The following is a 17275-nucleotide window of genomic DNA, read 5'->3' on the forward strand; positions in this document are numbered from 1 at the left end:
GCCCCTGTCCCGGGCCCGCCAGAGATCATCCATCAACGCGACCAAAGCAGTTTCCGTGCTGTAACCGGGCCTGAAACCCGACTGTTGAGGCCCTAGATAATCGGCTTCTTCCAAGGACCGCTGGAGTTGGAGCGCCACCACCTTCTCAACAACCTTCCCCATAAAGGGAAGGTTGGAGACTGGACGGTAGTTATTAAGCACGGCTGGGTCCAGGGAGGGCTTCTTGAGGAGGGGGCGCACAAGTGCCTCCTTATAAGGAGCTGGGAAGGACCCCCTCCCCAAGGAGGCGGTGACAATCTCCTGGACCCAGCTCCGTGTCACCTCTCGACTGGCCGAAACCAACCAAGAGGGACACGGATCCAGTAAGCAGGTGGCAGAACTCACAGCTCCAATGGCCTTGTCCACTTCATCAGGTGTCACCAAGTCAAACTCCTCCCAGACAGATGGACAAAGACGTTTAGCCCCAGTCACCTCAACTGACTCATTGTCAGCCGATACTGCTATGCAATTGGAGTCGAGTTCAGCTCGGATCCGAGCGACTTTATCAGCGAAAAACGAGTTAAATTCCTCAGCACTGCCCTGCAAGGGTTCCCCAACTCCCCCCTGATTTAGAAGGGAGCGGGTCACCCTAAACAGGGCAGCCGGGCAGGATTCCGCTGATGCAATCAAGGCGGCATGGTACGCGCATCTTGCTGCCTTGAGCGCCACTCTCCAATGCTCAACCCTGAAGCATTTCCAATTCATTTGATCACAATGTCACCTGTCCAGGGTTGGGATCCCCCCACTCCAATTCCCTGCAGAAATTCTATGGAAAATCAGAGATGGAGAAAAAGTGTGGGAAGTGACGGATTGAGTGTGTGTGTGTGGATGTGCAAAACAGAGGGAGAAGGAGAGAGAGAGATTATTCTACGCTACTTAAAGCTATACAGCTTACAGTCTAAAATGATATCGTTTACTTAAATAGAAGTGCATTCACTAAATATACCTTTTTTATCCCTTAATCCGTTTTGAGATTTTTTTTCCCGACAATTTGTCACAATTCAATAACACTTGAAAATCCCTTAAACAAGATGATTTCGTTGGAGTGTAAAATAAATATGAAGAAAAGCTCAAATCATAGCAAGTGCCGCCATGAAGCTCTAAATTATGCGTTTAATCTGGGCTTGATCTGAGAGAAGCGGAGGAAGAAAAATTATTGGGGGGGGGGAAGCTTATTTAGACAAAGCTGCCAGAGGACAAAACTCACTATATAGGGGGATCGCACCCCCAAGACCAAAAAATTACTCAAAATATGAAACAGTGTGTTTTGTCTTGTGGTGACATGAATGTTTCCTATGAATATTCTTTTACATTTCCACACTTATATTCTGCAAGTGTATCCTCAAATTCCAAATTTGGTCATCACTCTACATTTTCAGCAGACATTTGGTTTGGGATATGCCAAGTTCAGCTGAAAGGAAGAAAACTGTTATGTCCAGTGTACATACTAGTATTTATTTATGTTAGCCACCCAGAGTCCTTTGGGAGTTGGCCAGCATATAAATTTGAATTAATTAATTAATTCTGTGAAGTCTGTGGAGAGGGGCGGCATACAAATCTAATAAGTAAATAAATTATTAATAATATCCCGCTTTTATTATTTTTATTTATTATTTAGATTTGTATGCCGCCCCTCTCCGCAGACTCGGGGCGGCTCACAACAAGATACAACAGTTCATAACAAATCCAAATATAATTTAAAATATTTTAAAAAGAACCCCATTTTTACTAACAAACACACACACAAACATACCATGAATAAATTGTACATGCCCAGGGGAGGTGTTTCAGTTCCCCCATGCCTGACGACAAAGGTGGGTTTTAAAGGAGTTTACGGAAGGCAGGGAGAGTAGGGGCAGTTCTAATCTCTGGGGGGAGTTGATTCCAGAGAGTCAGGGCCGCCACAGAGAAGGCTCTTCCCCTTATTATTTTTACAAACAACTCAAGGTGGTGAAGATATTTAATACATACATATCTTCCTTTTGTTTTCCTCACAACAACCTTGCAAGGTAGGTTTGGATGACACAGAGAGAGAGAGTGAAAATGAGTGGCTCAAAGTCACCCAGATGTTTTCCATGCCTAATGCAGGACTAGAATTCACCATCTCATTCACCATATGAGCTGGGGTGGCACAGCAGGTAGAGTGCTGTACTGGAGACCACTGAAGCTGACTTGTAGATGTGAAGGTCAGCGGTTCAAATCTCATCACCGGCTCAAGGTTGACTCAGCCTTCCATCCTTCCGAGGTGGGTAAAATGAGGACCCGGATTGTGGGGGCAATAGACTGGCTCTGTTAAAAAGTGCTATTGCTAACATGTTGTAAGCCGCTCTGAGTCTAAGGAGAAGGGCGGCATAAAAATAAATAAAATAAAATAAAATAAAATAAAATAAAATAAAATAAAATAAAATAAAATAAAATAAAATAAAATAAAATAAAATAAAATAAAATCAAATAAAAAAAAAAATAAATAAATAAATAAATAAATCAACCAATCAACCAATCAACCAATCAACCAATCAACCAATCAACCAATCTCCTGGTGAATGGCCCAAAGACCCATTGCTGGTTTTCAAGTTTGAGATAGGACTAGAACTCACTATCTACTGTTGATTGGCTCAAAGTCGTCCACCTGGCTTTTATGCTTACGGCGGGACTAGAACTGCCCAGAACTCTATGTGCCTTAACCACTAGACCAAATTGGTTTCATATACTGTATATGTTACATAGAGACTTAGTAATTATCACCTTTGACCCTTATGACAATCATTAAGTGTTGTACCACATGATTCTCAGCAAATGTATCTTTTTCTTTTATGTACACTGAGAGCATATGCATCAAGACAAATTCTTTGTGTGTCCAATCCACACTTGGCCAATAAAATTCTATTCTATTCTATATTGTCACTTAGCGTCACTTACCTTTTCTTCAGTAATTCAAGACTCCAGATTACTTCTTGCACTTATGTTACATTTATATGTTATACTTATAGATTATAGTTTGTTTGTTTGTTTGTTTGTTTATTTATTTAATTGGATTTCTATGCCGCCCCTCTCCGCAGACTCGGGGCGGCTAACAACAGTAATAAAATAGCATATAATAATAATCCAATACTAAAAACAGTTAAAAACCCATTATTATTAAAAACCTACATACACATATACACATGTCAGCTATAAAAAGTTTATCTGCCTTGGAATATGGCCCCTTGTGGGGCCGAGAGGCAAAAAGGAAGCTGTATCCTCTCCCCATATTTGGGTATACCAAGCTGGCTCACAAAAAAAATCACATACACCCCTTCCCTGATACAAGCTGATAAGATGGAGAGCCTGCAGTCCAGAGGCTAAGGCCACTGCCTTACAAAGGAGGCTACAGGTTCAAATCCCAGTAAGAGTATGGCTGTCTGATGACAGCAAATAAGCTTGAAATAGATCTATACTAGTCTGCATTCCTTTTCAAATATGTTACCTGTGTGTGTGTGTGTGTGTGTGTGAGCGTGTGTAACATATTTTTACTAATAATGAAAAGGAAGGGAGACTATAGATCTATTTCAAGCTATTTTGCTTTCATCAGCTTACTATATATATGTTTTGCTGATTTTGAAAATTAAGGGAGGCTAGGATAGACCTATTTCGGCCTTGTTCTGGCTTCATCAGCTAGCTATGCCCTCACTGGGACTTGAACTTGTAGCCTTTGCCTTGTAACATCTAGGCTACAGTATCTAATCCCTTCAGCTTTGTACCAGGGAAGTGTTATATGTTTTTCTGTTGAAATATATATATTTCCACACCTATGTGTATGTATGTGTGAGTGTAGATAGATAAATAGATAGATAGATAGATAGATAGATAGATAGATAGATAGATAGATAGATAGATAGACAGACAGACAGACAGACAGACAGACAGACAGACAGACAGAGAGAGAGAGAGAGAGAGAGAGAGAGAGAGACAGAGACACAGAGAGAAGGGGTATGCTATAGTTAATGACAACCTAGCAAAGCACTCTTCAGCTGTCCAGGCACTTCTATTTCTGAAACACTTTCCTCATGTATGTCAGAACTCGAGACTGTATTAGTGCAATAAAATAAAGAGGAAACCTTCTCAGAATACATCCTAACCTGATAGATAACCTTCTTCTTCCCATCTTCATCCAACTGAGGCAACATCAAGGGTCCTGAAACAATCCAGACGTCTTCAAATCTTTCAGTCAGTGCCCGGCAATACATCTCCACTCTGTAAATATATCAAACAGATCAAGTAAACTGATAGGCTGGTTCATTCAATAAAAATACCTCAATCCACCCTCTATATTAGTGGTGTCCAAACATGGCAACTTTGAGACCTGTGGACTTCAACTCCCCCCTCCAGTATTGCAAAACTCCATTATTTGCATAAGGCTTGAATTAAACTACTGGGTGTTGCTCCACAGAACAGACAGCGAGCTTCCAAACAATAATTCTATTTACTTCTATTTTTCTACTTTATTTCAAGGTGAATTGTATATGGTAAGAAGCAAATTTTAGCCATTTTAAACATTTCTATAAGCACAACTTTAAAGCTGCAACTTTCCCACCAGGGAATTGGGGGGGGGGGGGGAGTTGGGGTGTGCTTTGCTCTGAAAAAAACTTCAGATTTCTGCCTGATGAAGCAGTTCTAAAGGTTTTTCTTTCCTCAGCATCATCATTTTCCAATGCACAAGTATCTTGGGGGTGGGGAGACACAAGGTAATTTATTCAAACTCATATCCACTGATTTACATTCATTCCTTTCCATGGGGAAGTTATTAATGGTGATATTTTAGTGACGTTCAACTCTGCCTCTGAAGAAGGCATCACCTTAGTTGCATTGAAGAGCTGAGGTGGCACAACGGTTAGAAAGCAGTGTTGTAGGATGACTCTGCTGACTGCCAGCAGTTCAAATCTCACTACCAGGCTCAAGGTTGACTCAGCCTTCCATCCTTCCAAGGGGAGTAAAATGAGGACCCGGATTTTAATAATAATAGAACACAGAAACATAGAAGATTGACGGCAGAAAAAGATCTCATGGTCCATCTAGTCTGCCCTTATACTATTACTTGTATTTTATCTTAGGATGGATATATGTTTATCCCAGGCATGTTTAAATTCAGATATACAGTGATCCCTCGAGTTTCGCGATCTCGATCTTCGCGAAACGCTATATCGCGATTTTTCAGAAAATATTAATTAAAAAATACTCCACTCTTCTCTCTCTCTCTTTCTTCCTCTCTCTCACTCTCTTCCTTCCTTTCTCATCTCTTTCTTTCTTTCCTTCTCTCTCTTTCTCTATCTCTCCCTCTCTTGCTCTCCCTCTTTTTCTCACTTTCCCTCTCTCGTGCACCGAGCGGCGGGCAGGCGGGCAGGCAGGCGGCGGCCAAGTGGCGGCCGGACAAGCGGCGGCCGGACAAGCGGCGGCCGGACAAATGGCGGACAAGCGGCGGGCGCGGCAGCAGCGAGGAGCCGAAGATCGGGGTTTCCCCTTTGCGTGGGCGGCGGGGAAACCCCGATCTTCGGCTCCTCGCTGCTGCGGCGCTGCCGAGCAGATCAGCTGCTGGGCAGTGGAAGGAACCTTCCCTGGGCCAGGTGTGGAAGTAAAAACACCATCTGCGCATGCGCGGCCATGGAAAAAGGGCGCGCATGCGCAGATGGTGTTTTTACTTCCGCACCACTATATTGCGAAAAATCGAGTATCGCGAGGGGTCTTGGAACGTAACCCTCGCGATACTCGAGGGATCACTGTATAACAATAATAATTTATTAGATTTGTATGCCGCCCCTCTCCGAAGAGGGGGCAATAGGATGACTTTGTAAACTGCTTAGGGAAGGCTGTAAAAGCACTATGAAGCGGTATATAGTTAAACAGTGTTCCCTCGACTTTCGCGGGGGATGCGTTCCGAGACCACCTGCGAAAGTCGAATTTCCGCGAAGTAGAGATGCGGAAGTAAATACACTATTTTTAGCTATGGACAGTATCACAAGCCTTCCCTTAACACTTTAAACCCCTAAATTACAATTTCCCATTCCCTTAGCAACCATTTAGATTATTACTCACCATGTTTATTTATTAAAGTTTATTTAAAAAATATTTATTAAAGGCGGACGAAAGTTTGGCGATGACATATGACGTCATCGGGCGGGGGAAACCGTGGTATAGGGGAAAAAACAGCGAAGTATTTTTTTAATTAATATTTTTGAAAAACCGTGGTACTGTATAGACTTTTCGCGAAGTTCGAACTCGTGGAAATAGAGGGAACGCTGTATTGCTATTGGATTTGCATTCCGCTGATAGAGAGAGGAAACAAGGGAAGGAGGATTTTGGACAGGTAAGAAATACAATGATTGATTAATTGATTGATTGAATGAATGAATGAATTGCCCCTTATTGAGGGAATAGAGATAGTAGCATCTCTTTACAGGTGGCAAACAGAGGACTGATCATTCACGGACTTGCCTGCATCACTAGCTACCGAAGTAACAAAAATTATTATCAATAAAGGAGAATATTTGTAGTTCAGGGTTGAAATGAGGAGTCCTTAGTATTCTCTGAGTTTGTTTCCTGTCTCATTACCCAAACTAGGTAACATTGCCAATGCTAGTGATGGTGATATTACCTAGTTTGGGTAATCAAACATTTGCAAGAAAACAAGCAAGGACCTTTCAAAATACCAAGGACACCTCAAAAATTATTATTGTACTGTGCATCCCAAAGATGCCTTTTTTTCAAATGACAGCAGAACTTCCTTGTTTTGCTAGAAGACGTTTCACTTCTTATCCAAGAAGCTTCTTCAGTTCTGGAAGCTTCTTTGACGAGAAGTGAAATGTAGAAACATAGAAGTCTGACGGCAGAAAAAGACCTCACAGTCCATCTAGTCTGCCCTTATACTATTTTCTGTATTTTATCTTAGGATGGATATATGTTTATCCCAGGCATGTTTAAATTCAGTTACTGTGGATTTACGGATGGATGGATGGAGGGACGGACGGACAGGCAGACAGACAGACAGACAGACAGACAAATAGATAAATTCATAGATGGTCCTTGACTTACAACCATTCTTTTAGCGACTGTTGAATGTTGCAACAGCAATGAAAAAAACGGTCCTTGTAACTGTTACAGCATTCTGCCGCACGAATCCCAGCGACCGGTTAGGTCCCACAGAGTTGGTCTTCTTCGGGTCCCATCGACTAAACAATGCCGTCTGGCGGGACCCAGGGGAAGAGCCTTCTCTGTGACGGCTCCAACCCTCTGGAATCAGCTCCCCCCGGAGATTAGAACTGCCCCCACCCTCCTTGCCTTTCGTAAACTCCTCAAAACCCATTTCCGTCATCAAGCTTGGGGGAACTGAGGCTCTTTCCCCTTGCCTATGGAATCTCTGTGCATAATATGACTGTATGTATGTTTTATATACTGGGGTTTCTTTTTAGATTTTTATATGTATAATTGTTATTTTAGATTCTAATTATTAGATTTGTCATTATGTGTTGTTTTTATCGCTGTTGTGAGCCGCCCCGAGTCTGCGGAGAGGGGCGGCATACAAATCTAATAAATAATAATAATAATAATAATAATAATCCTCAAAGTCTGTGATTAAAACCTAGAATTAGCAAGAATTTACACAAGTTGAAGCACCCTTGGGTCGTAGAGTTGTCCTTTTCAATTTTCACAGCTAGCTTTTGACAAGCGAGGTCAACGGAAGAAGCCAGATTTGTTTTGCGACAAGATTAATTTAATGATCACAGTGATTTGTTTAACAACTGTGGCAAAACTGTCCGTAAAGTCAGTTGTGATTCACTTAATAACCATCCTGCTTAGTTACCCGTCACGAGTCTTTGGAGAGGGGCAGTATACAAGTCTAATAAATTATTATTATTATTACATAAATTCTGGTTGCAACTGTGGTCGTAAGTCGGAGACCATGCTTTCTTTCTCTGAGAACATTTTTACTCCCGCCCCCCCTTTGCTCTTTTCCCCTCCAACTTTAAGTGTTTTGCTTATTTTGGTTATCCTTCCTTCCAATTCTGGCTGGAGTGTGATGATAAACATTTAAACAAAACTCATCCTGTTCCTAGTATACCTGTTAAAACTCACCTATTCCAGAAACCAGCATTATTCTCATAGTTCTGAGGCACGATGTTGGATAGATAAAATGTTTCTGCCATGGCTTCCTACATAAAAAAAGAATTAAAACTGAGTTTTTGATGGATGCTTACATTAGTTAAGAACTCAAAAAATTAAGCATCATATTAGCAGAATTAAGTCAGACATCAAAGCAGAGCTTGTGTTCGGTAGAATATTAATAGACTGATGTATAATTCTTATATCAATCAGCATTACAGGAAAGGGCCAGATCCTTTGAATTCATCCTGCTTTTTAATCAACTTCCCTAAAAACCTAGGTACAACATTGCAGATATTCCATAAGATTCACATCCTTGTTTGGCTGTTCTCTTCACAGATTTAGGAATCCAATGTTAAGCATTTTTATTTATTATATCCTGTCTATTATTTTTACAAATAACTCAAAGCAGTGAACAAAACCAACACACCTACCTACTCCCATTTTTTCCTACAGCAACAACCTTGTGAGGTGAGTTGGGATGAGAGAGAGAGAGAGACTGGTCCAAAGTCACCCAGCTGGTTTTCCTGGTTAAGGCAAGACTAGAATTCACAGTCTCCTGGTGCTTGGCACAAAATCACCCTGCTGGCTTTTGTCAAGATCCTTCTTTCTTTCTTTCTTTCTTTCTTTCTGTCCTTCCTTCCTTCCTTCCTTCCTTCCTTCTTCCTTGAAAGGGACCTTGCAGGTCATCAAGTCCAACCACCTGTTCAAGCAGGAAACCCTACACCTCGCCAGCCAAATGGCAGTTCAATCTCCTCTTGAATGTGTCGAGAGTTGGGGAGTTCACAACCGCTGGCAGGCCGTTTGATCGCTTTGACCATCAGGAAGTTCTTCCTTATTTCCAGGTTGAATCTCTCCTTGGTCAGCTTCCAACCATTGTTCCTTGTCTGGCCCTCTGGTGCCCTGGAGAATTGAGTGACCCCCTCCTCTCTGTGGCAACACCTCAAGTAACTGTATACTGCCATCATGTCCCCCCCTGGCCCTTCTTTTCACTAGGCTATCCATGGCCAGTTCCTGCAACCTCTCTTCATATGTCTTGGTTTCTAGTCCCCTTATCATTTTGGTTGCTCTTTTCTCTACCTTTTCCAGAGTTTCTATGTCTCTTTTGAAATGCGGTGACCATAGATGCAATAGGCTTTCATGCCTAAGGCAGGATTGAATTCGTTGTCTCCTAATGTCTGCCCCAAGCAGGCTTTCATGGATAAGGCGGGACTAGAACTCATTGTCTCCTAGTGAGTGGCCCAAAGCCTTTCAAGAATAAGCCAGTAGCGGGTTGCGCCTGGGATTGGGGTTCTGGTGGCAGAAATTGAGATGCGCACGAATCTCTGCGCCCCCCTACTTGCGCACCTGCACGGCTTCTCTGCATGCACAGCAAGCGAAATCTCACGCAAGGATGCTCGCACATGCGCAATTTTGACGTTTTTCACTGGGTTTTTTTGCTTCTGAACATGTGCGGCAGCAAAGAAATCTCAGAAAATGGTGAAATCTCGCATGTGAGAGCGTTCTCACATGATATTTTGCTCGCTGCGCATACGCAGAAGCCAGATCTTGTGCACGTGCACCCGCAACGTTCCCGGAGAGCGCACTGCTAGCGGACGGTAAGTGCAACCCCCGCCTGGATAAGACGGGACTAGAACTCATTGTCTCCAGCTTTCTTCCTTATCAGATCAAACTGGATCTCTTTGCATTCTCTTTTTGCAAAAAGGAAAAAAAACAACCCTATTTTTGGATTTTGTATCTTCTCATGCCAAAAAAAAAGATTGCATATATTATATGTGACCTGTTTAGTTGAAAAATAGCTGTGCGAATTGTTTTCCACCTTCCCTCTTTTCCCCTTCAAAGAAAACAAAGAATCAAACTCAATCCTACTAGTGAATATTTGTTGTCCCCTGCTGGTGCCATGTGACCTCGTGACCAGCCACTGCCGATGTAATCTTCATTCACGGCACTGAACATAGAAGGGATGTTGGGGTCTGCTTTAAATTTGCAATGTTTTCTGTCTGCACTACCTGCGGAACAAGATACCAGAGAATTCGATCAGATTTCTTTTTCAAAAATCAGTTCTGTGCAGAGAGCAACTTACAAAACTGCTGTTTTTAAAAAAAAGATATCTGGAGGAGACTTTAAGTCAGTGGTTCTCAACCTGGAGGTCAGCATTCCTTTGGGCGTTGAACAAATGTTTCACAGGGGTCACCTAACACCAAGGAAAAAGACAAATTCCCCGTGGTGTTAGGAACTAAAGCTTCTATTCTGGCGCCTTGGAACATATTTTTACAATCCGACCAATCAGGCACTTACAGTGGGCGTGTCCCTCTCATCTTCCTGCCAATTAGCTTAAAGCTCTGTTGGGAGAATTGACGCTAGACTTATGGTTGGGGATCACCACACATGAGGAACTGTATTAAGGGGTCATGGGATTAAAAAGGTTGAGAACCTCTGCTTTTCACACTTAAGACTGTTGCCGCATCCCCATGGTCACATAATGAAAATTCAGACACTTGGTAACTAACACTTACTTACTTACTTACTTACTTACTTACTTACTTACTTACTTACTTATTTATTCGACTTTTATGCTGCCCTTCTCCTTAGACTCAGGGTGGCTTACAACATGTTAGCAATAGCACTTTTTAACAGAGCCAGCCTATTGCCCCCACAATCTGGGTCCTCATTTGACCCACCTCGGAAGGATGGAAGGCTGAGTCAACCTTGAGCCGGTGATGAGATTTGAACCGCTGACCTTCAGATCTACAGTCAGCTTCAGTGGCCTGCAGTACAGCACTCTACCTGCTGCGCCACCCCGGCTCATTATGAGATGATTGCAAGGTCCGGGAGAGGACATGTGACCTCCCTTTTGCGATCTTTTTTAAGCAAAGTCAATAGGGAAGCTGGTTCGCTTAAGAACCAGCTTACTAACTTAACAAATGCAATGATTCTCTTAATAACTGTGGCAAGAAAGGTCGTAAAATGGGGCAAAACTCAAGTATGCCTGGGGTTATTTTCTAAGATGAATCGAAGTTTCCACTTACACCTGCTTTGGTTAGGTAAACTCTTAAGTCTCACATAGCAACATAAATTTTAGGCTCAGTTTGTGGTCATAAGTCGAAGATTCCTTGTAAAGATAAGATTGCAGCCAGGGGGAACAAATCTTCTATTGCAACTTTATGATTCATACATGGCAAGGGGTCCCTCTCTTTCTAAGAAGGAAGTTAATTGCAATACCCACACAGAGCAACTGTTTAAATACCTGAAGTTTTACTTTTGGAAATATGTTCAATCACCCATCTAGGTACTCGTTTGACTTGATCATAAGAGAGAGCATGATTGGTGTAATATCTGATTTGAGTTCCAGCTACAGGAAATCCATATCTTTCCAATATAAGTGTTGGTCCAGGTTCTAAGAGAGAAAGAAAAAGAACTTTTTTCCTGAAACAAAGGCATAGAGTGGTGATGGTGAACCTATGGCAGTGTTTCCCAAGCAGTGTGCCGCGAGACATAGTCAGGTGTGCTGCGAAGAAGGAAGCTCAGCTTCTGGTTTCGCAACTTTTTGCTGAGACTGCGAAGAGCAAAAAGTTGTGAGACCGGAAGCTGAGCTTCCTTCTTTGAGCCTTCCAAGTTTTCCGGCAGCTGCAGTGCCCCGCCTAGCTGGAGCTTTCCTGGCGGCGGCAGCAGGTGAGCTTTGGAGCCTGGTGGGAGGTCGGCGGCAGTGAGAGGGTGGCGGCAGCAGCAGCACCAGGCAGTAGCCGCTGGGCGGGGGCAGGGTGGTCGGCAGCGAGCCAGAACTCCAGGACAGAGGCACCGACGGCGGCTGGACATGTTGCTGTATGCCCTACATGCTGGCATTGTGTAACTGCCCCACGCCCACGCCCAGCGCAATACCAGCATGTACAGCGTCTAGCAATACGTTCAGCCACCGCCATCGGTGCCTCCGTTCCAGAGCTCCGCCTCACAGCTGACCACCCTGCCACCGCCCCACGGCTACTGCCCAATGCCCCTGCTGTGGCGTGGTGTACGAGAAAGAGAGAAAGAAAGAGAGAGATAGCAAGAGAGAGAAAGAGATAGCAAGAGAGGGAGAGAGAAAGAGAGAGGGGGGAGAGAGAAAGAGAGAGAAAGCAAAAAAAGAGAGAGATAGAGAAAGAGAGATAGCAAGAAAGAGAAAGAGAGAGGGGGGAGAAAGACAGCAAGAGAGAGACAGAGAAAAAAAGCGAGAGCGAGAAAGAGGGGGGAAGGAGGGTGAGGGAAAGACATAGAGGGAGGGAAGAAGGGAGAGAAAGAGAGCAAAAAAGAGAGGAAGGAAGGGAGAAACAAAGGGATGGAGAGAGAGAGGGAAAGAAAGAGGAAGGAAGGGAGAGAAAGAGAGAGAGAGAGAAATAGATTAGATTAGATTAGATTTATTGGATTTATATGCCGCTCCTCTCCGCAAACTCGGGGCGGCTCACAACAAAGTAAAAACAATACATAATAACAAATCCAATAGAGCGAAAGGGAGGAAGAGAGAGATTTTTTTTTGTCCAAACTTTTTTTAGCCCCCCCCCCCCCCCCCGCTTAATGTTCCCCAGGATTTTGTAAATGTGAATAATGTGCCGCGGCTCAAAAAAGTTTGGGAAATATTGACCTGTGGCACGGGTGGCACAGGTGGCATGCGGAGCCATATCTGCTGGCAAGTGAGCTGTTGCCCCCGTGTACACCGGCCAGCTGATTTTCGGTTTGCATGGAGGCTCTGGGAGCATATTTTGGACTTCCAGGGGGCCTCTGGAACCTAACCAGGCTCCAGGGACGCCTCTGGGGTCTGGGGAGGATGAAAAGAAGGCCTACTTGGCCCACCAGAAGTTGGGAAATGGCCTGTTTCTGGCTTCCAGAGGGCCTCCGGAAGGGGCAGGGGAGGCAATTTTTGCCCTCTCCAGGCATTAAATTATGGCTGTGGGCACTCGCACAGGCGCGATAGTGTGTGTGCACAAGCTTTTGGCACTCAAGGGAAAAAAGGTTCGCCATCACTGCCATATAGAAATCACGTCACATTTTAAAAATCAGAGCCAACTTTTTACAAATCAGAAAAATAATTATAGTGTCACAATCTTTCAAACATAGGTTTCAATTTCATATTTCTATAGCAACAGTAATACCAATAAGTTTAAGTCACCTCAATGGTCAAAGTATGCAATTACCAATAATTGTGCCCTACACTGAAGAAACACAAGATAGAGAAAACTATTTTTTAGTTCTGGGTGCTGGGTGATTTTCATTGTATGAAGGAAGAAAAGAAATGGAAGGTATATTTTTTTAAATATGAAGGTCGCCCAGAAAGCAAAGCACCACATTTTTTCCCCTCAGCCTACAGTAATGGTATGAATGCAAAGCTTTAGGTGTACATTATTTGAATTGTCAGGAGTGCGTGTGTAAATTTTCTGTTTCTTCAGACAGATAGCGTAGCTACAGCAGTGTTTCAAAATGGCGTCTGTAAGTGATGGATGTTACAAGCAGTGTGTCGTCATTGAATTTCTCACTGTGGAGAAAGAAACTGTTGGGAACATTCACAAACGTTTGTGTACAGTTGATGGAGAATCTGCAGTCAACAGAAGTACGGTTAGTCGCTGGGCACAGAGAGTGAGGCCATTAGAAAAACAGAAGAACAGAGGGTGAGGCCATTAAGAACAAGGAGTGGTACCGACAGGGGATACACGCCCTTGTGTCTCACTGGAGGAAGGCCATAGAACGGGACGGAGATTATGTGGAAAAATAGGGAGTGTAGAAGAAATATCATTCTTTCTTGTGTGTAAGTTTCATTGTGTTCAATAAATAATTGTTGAAGAAACAAAACGTGGTGCATTACTTTCTGGGCAACCCTCGTACATCTGGGTCCTAAGCAGCAGTAGGATTCAATTTTTTTTACTATTGGTTCTGTGGGCATGGCTTGCTGATGTGGCTTGGTGGGTGTGGCAGGCAAAGGATACTGTAAAATCCCCATTTCCTCCGGATCAGCTGGGAGTCAGGAGGCAGAGAATAGATGATGGAAGGAGACAGTTAAGAGGTGGTATTTACTAGTTCTCTGAAATACTCAAAATTTCTGCTACTGGTTCTCCAGAACTGGTCAGAACCACATCTCCTCCTAAGGTGTTCATTTGCAACCTTCCCAGGGAGCTTCTGAGAAGCAAGGAGACCAGATTCACTTAATGTTCACTTAGCAACCATGGCAGAAAAAGTTATAATATGGGGCCTAACTTATTTAACAACTGCATTGCTTAGCAATGAAAATTTGGGGCTCAATTGTTGTTGCAATTTGTGCAACCACTTATTCCACAACTGTTCAAACTTACTATGGCACTGAAAAAGAAGACTTAAGATCGCCCTCAAATTTGTGTCAAAAATTACAGCATGGTCGTATGACCAAAAATCAGAAGCTTGGCGACCGACTCATATTTATGACGGTTGCAGTATCCCGAGGTCGCATGATCCCTTTTTGTGACCTCCTGACAAAATCAATGGGGTTTTGTAATGATTTACTTTACAACAGTGTTATTAACTTAATGAGTTCAGTGATTTACTTAACAACTGGGGCAAGAAAGGTTGTAACGTGGGGCAAAACTCACGTAAGGACTGTCTCACTTAGCAACAGGAACTTAAGAGTGCAACTGCGGTTGTAAGCCAAGGACTCTACCTGTACCCGGCAATAAGTTGAAGTTGCTATTCCTTCCCATTCATAGATCTTTGAAAATAATCCTGGGGAACCAAAATTCAAATTCTGACATGATCCTTGGCACAGCAGGTTAAAAACAAATGCCAGGGATCTGATTAATATGAATTAATATTATTATTTGACCTCTATGACAATCATTAGGTGCTGTACCTCATGGTTCTTGACAAATGTATCTTTTATTTTATGTACACTGAGAGCACAGAGGAATCATTGAGTCTGTCATCTGCACCTCTATCACTGTCTGGTTTGGTTCTGCAACCCAACAAGTCCGACACAGACTTCAGAGGAGAATCAGAACTGCAGAAAAAACAATGACTGCCAACCTGCCATCCATTGAGGACCTGTATATGGCATGAATCAAAAAGAGGGCGGGGAAAATATTTACTGACCCCTCGCATCCTGGACACAAACTGTTTCAACTCCTACCCTCAAAACATCGCTACAGAGCACTGCACACCAAGACAACGAGACACAAGAAGAGTTTTTTCCCCCGAGCACCATCACTCTGCTAAACAAATAATTTCCTCATCACTGTCAAACTATTTACTAAGTCTATTACTACTAGTTTTTTCTCATCATTCTTATCAGCCATTTCCTCCCACTTATGACTATATGAGTGTAACTTGTTGCTTGTATCCTTAAGATTTTTATTAATATTGTTTCCTCATTGCTTATTTAAGTGTTGTACCTCAAGATTCTTGACAAACATGTTTTCTTTTATGTACACTGAGAACATTTGCACAAAAGACAAATTTCTTGTGTGTCCAATCACACTTGGCCAATAAAGAATTCTTTTCTGTTCTATTATAATAATAAATTAATAATCAATAATATATATACATTGCACTAAATCTGGACATCCAAAGATTGTCAAGAGAAGTGATTGATAGGATGTCAGATGTTGATGCAAGAACTGTCTTTATACCGTCAATTCCAAATTACTTTATCACCTTTCTCCATGTACAACCAGGTCTAACTAACTTATTTTCTGACTGGGTGTTGTGCTAAGCTAAGCAACCAGTTTCGGGGTTTTTTTTATAAAAAACCACCATTGTTCCTTTTGCATGGAGAGGCTGCCGGAGTATCCCACACCTGCGCATTCGCCCTCTAGCTTAGGGGGTCCTCCAACCTTGGCGGCTTTAAGGCTTGTGGACTTTACCTCCCAGAGTTCCTCAGCCACCTTTGCTTTAGCTCAGGGGTAAGCAAAGTTGGCTCTTCTGACTTCGGACTTCAACTCCCAGAATTCCTGAGCCAATCATGCTAGCTGAGTAATTCTGGGAGTTGAAGTCCAGCTTTGCCAAACCCTGCTCTTGACTCCGTTCAGCCACGCCCACTTTTCGCATCATTTCGCCTTCCCCGGGACGCTTGCGCTGTCACCTCATTACCTCCCAACGGTGATGGTGTTGATGGCCGCGGTTCTTGCGGCTGGGGCGAGGCGGCGCTCGGTGGCCAGTCGGGGTTTCTGAGGAGTTTTTTGTCGAGCAGCCCCGCGACTGTGGCACCCAGGGCCGCTCCGCACACGAAACCGCCGAAGAATCGGTTCCGACCGAGGCGGGCGCCTATCGCCTCTGCCATGGAACCCCTGCCGAGAGGACCGCCAAACGGGGAGCGAGGCTTTCCTCCGCCCCCTTGCCTGAACTGCGCAGGCGCCCCGCTCTGCCTCTAAGGGGAGGGGAGAGGAAAGCGCGCGAAAGTTGCTTTTCCCTCAGCGAGGCCCTGCTCCCTCACCCAGAATAGGATAGAAATAGGAATAGAATATGGAAATAAGAATTCTAATAGAATATAGAAATAAGAATAAGAAAATATATTATTTCTTATTCTATAGAAATAAGAATTAGAATAAAATTATTGGCCAAGTGTGATTGGACACACATAACAAGGATTTTGTCTTACAACTGATGGTTTAGTGACTATTCAGCCTTACAAGGGCACTGAGAAAGAGTGACTTAAGAACCATCATCCCTCACCCAGAATAGGATAGAAATAAGAATAGAATAGAATATAGAAATAAGAATTAGAATATAGAAATAAAAATAAGAAAATACACCATTTCCTATTCTATAGAAATAAGAATTAGAATAGAATATAATTTTTTATTGGCCAAGTGTGATTGGACACACAACTTAAGTGTGACTGGACACGCATAACATAATTTAAGGATTTTGTCTTACAACCGTTAGGTTAGTGACCATTCAGCCTTACCAGGGCACTGAGAAAAAGTGATTTAAGAACCATTGACACTTATGGCCATTGAAACTTTAAGGTGATTAGGGGACTTGAGGCTAAAACATGAACAGTGGCAGGAATTGGATATGTCTAGTTTAATGAAAAGAAGCATTGAGATGACACGATAGCAATCTTACAATATCTTAGTGTTACAATATCTTGGGTTGCTACAAAGAAGAGGGA

At 43.0% G+C, this 17275-nt stretch overlaps 1 protein-coding gene across 3 annotated transcripts in view; it reads right to left on the reverse strand.

Annotated features, from left to right (window-relative positions):
* Positions 1–17275, reverse strand: part of LOC139155358 (nuclease EXOG, mitochondrial-like) — a 63811-nt gene that overhangs the window by 31991 nt on the left and 14545 nt on the right. For 2 of the 3 annotated variants that reach the window (XM_070730490.1, XM_070730491.1), the window contains exons 3-6: positions 11420–11569; positions 10042–10181; positions 8146–8222; positions 4158–4272 (exon numbers count right to left, since the gene is read on the reverse strand). In XM_070730490.1, the coding sequence (XP_070586591.1) occupies positions 4158–4272; positions 8146–8222; positions 10042–10181; positions 11420–11569 (482 nt within the window). Of the gene's footprint in view, positions 1–4157; positions 4273–8145; positions 8223–10041; positions 10182–11419; positions 11570–16251; positions 16496–17275 lie in introns of those variants that run through there. The other variant, XM_070730489.1, reaches the window with a different exon arrangement.

The sequence above is a fragment of the Erythrolamprus reginae genome, unplaced genomic scaffold, assembly GCF_031021105.1.
Source record: "Erythrolamprus reginae isolate rEryReg1 unplaced genomic scaffold, rEryReg1.hap1 H_15, whole genome shotgun sequence".
In the NCBI taxonomy this organism is placed as follows: domain Eukaryota; kingdom Metazoa; phylum Chordata; class Lepidosauria; order Squamata; family Dipsadidae; genus Erythrolamprus; species Erythrolamprus reginae.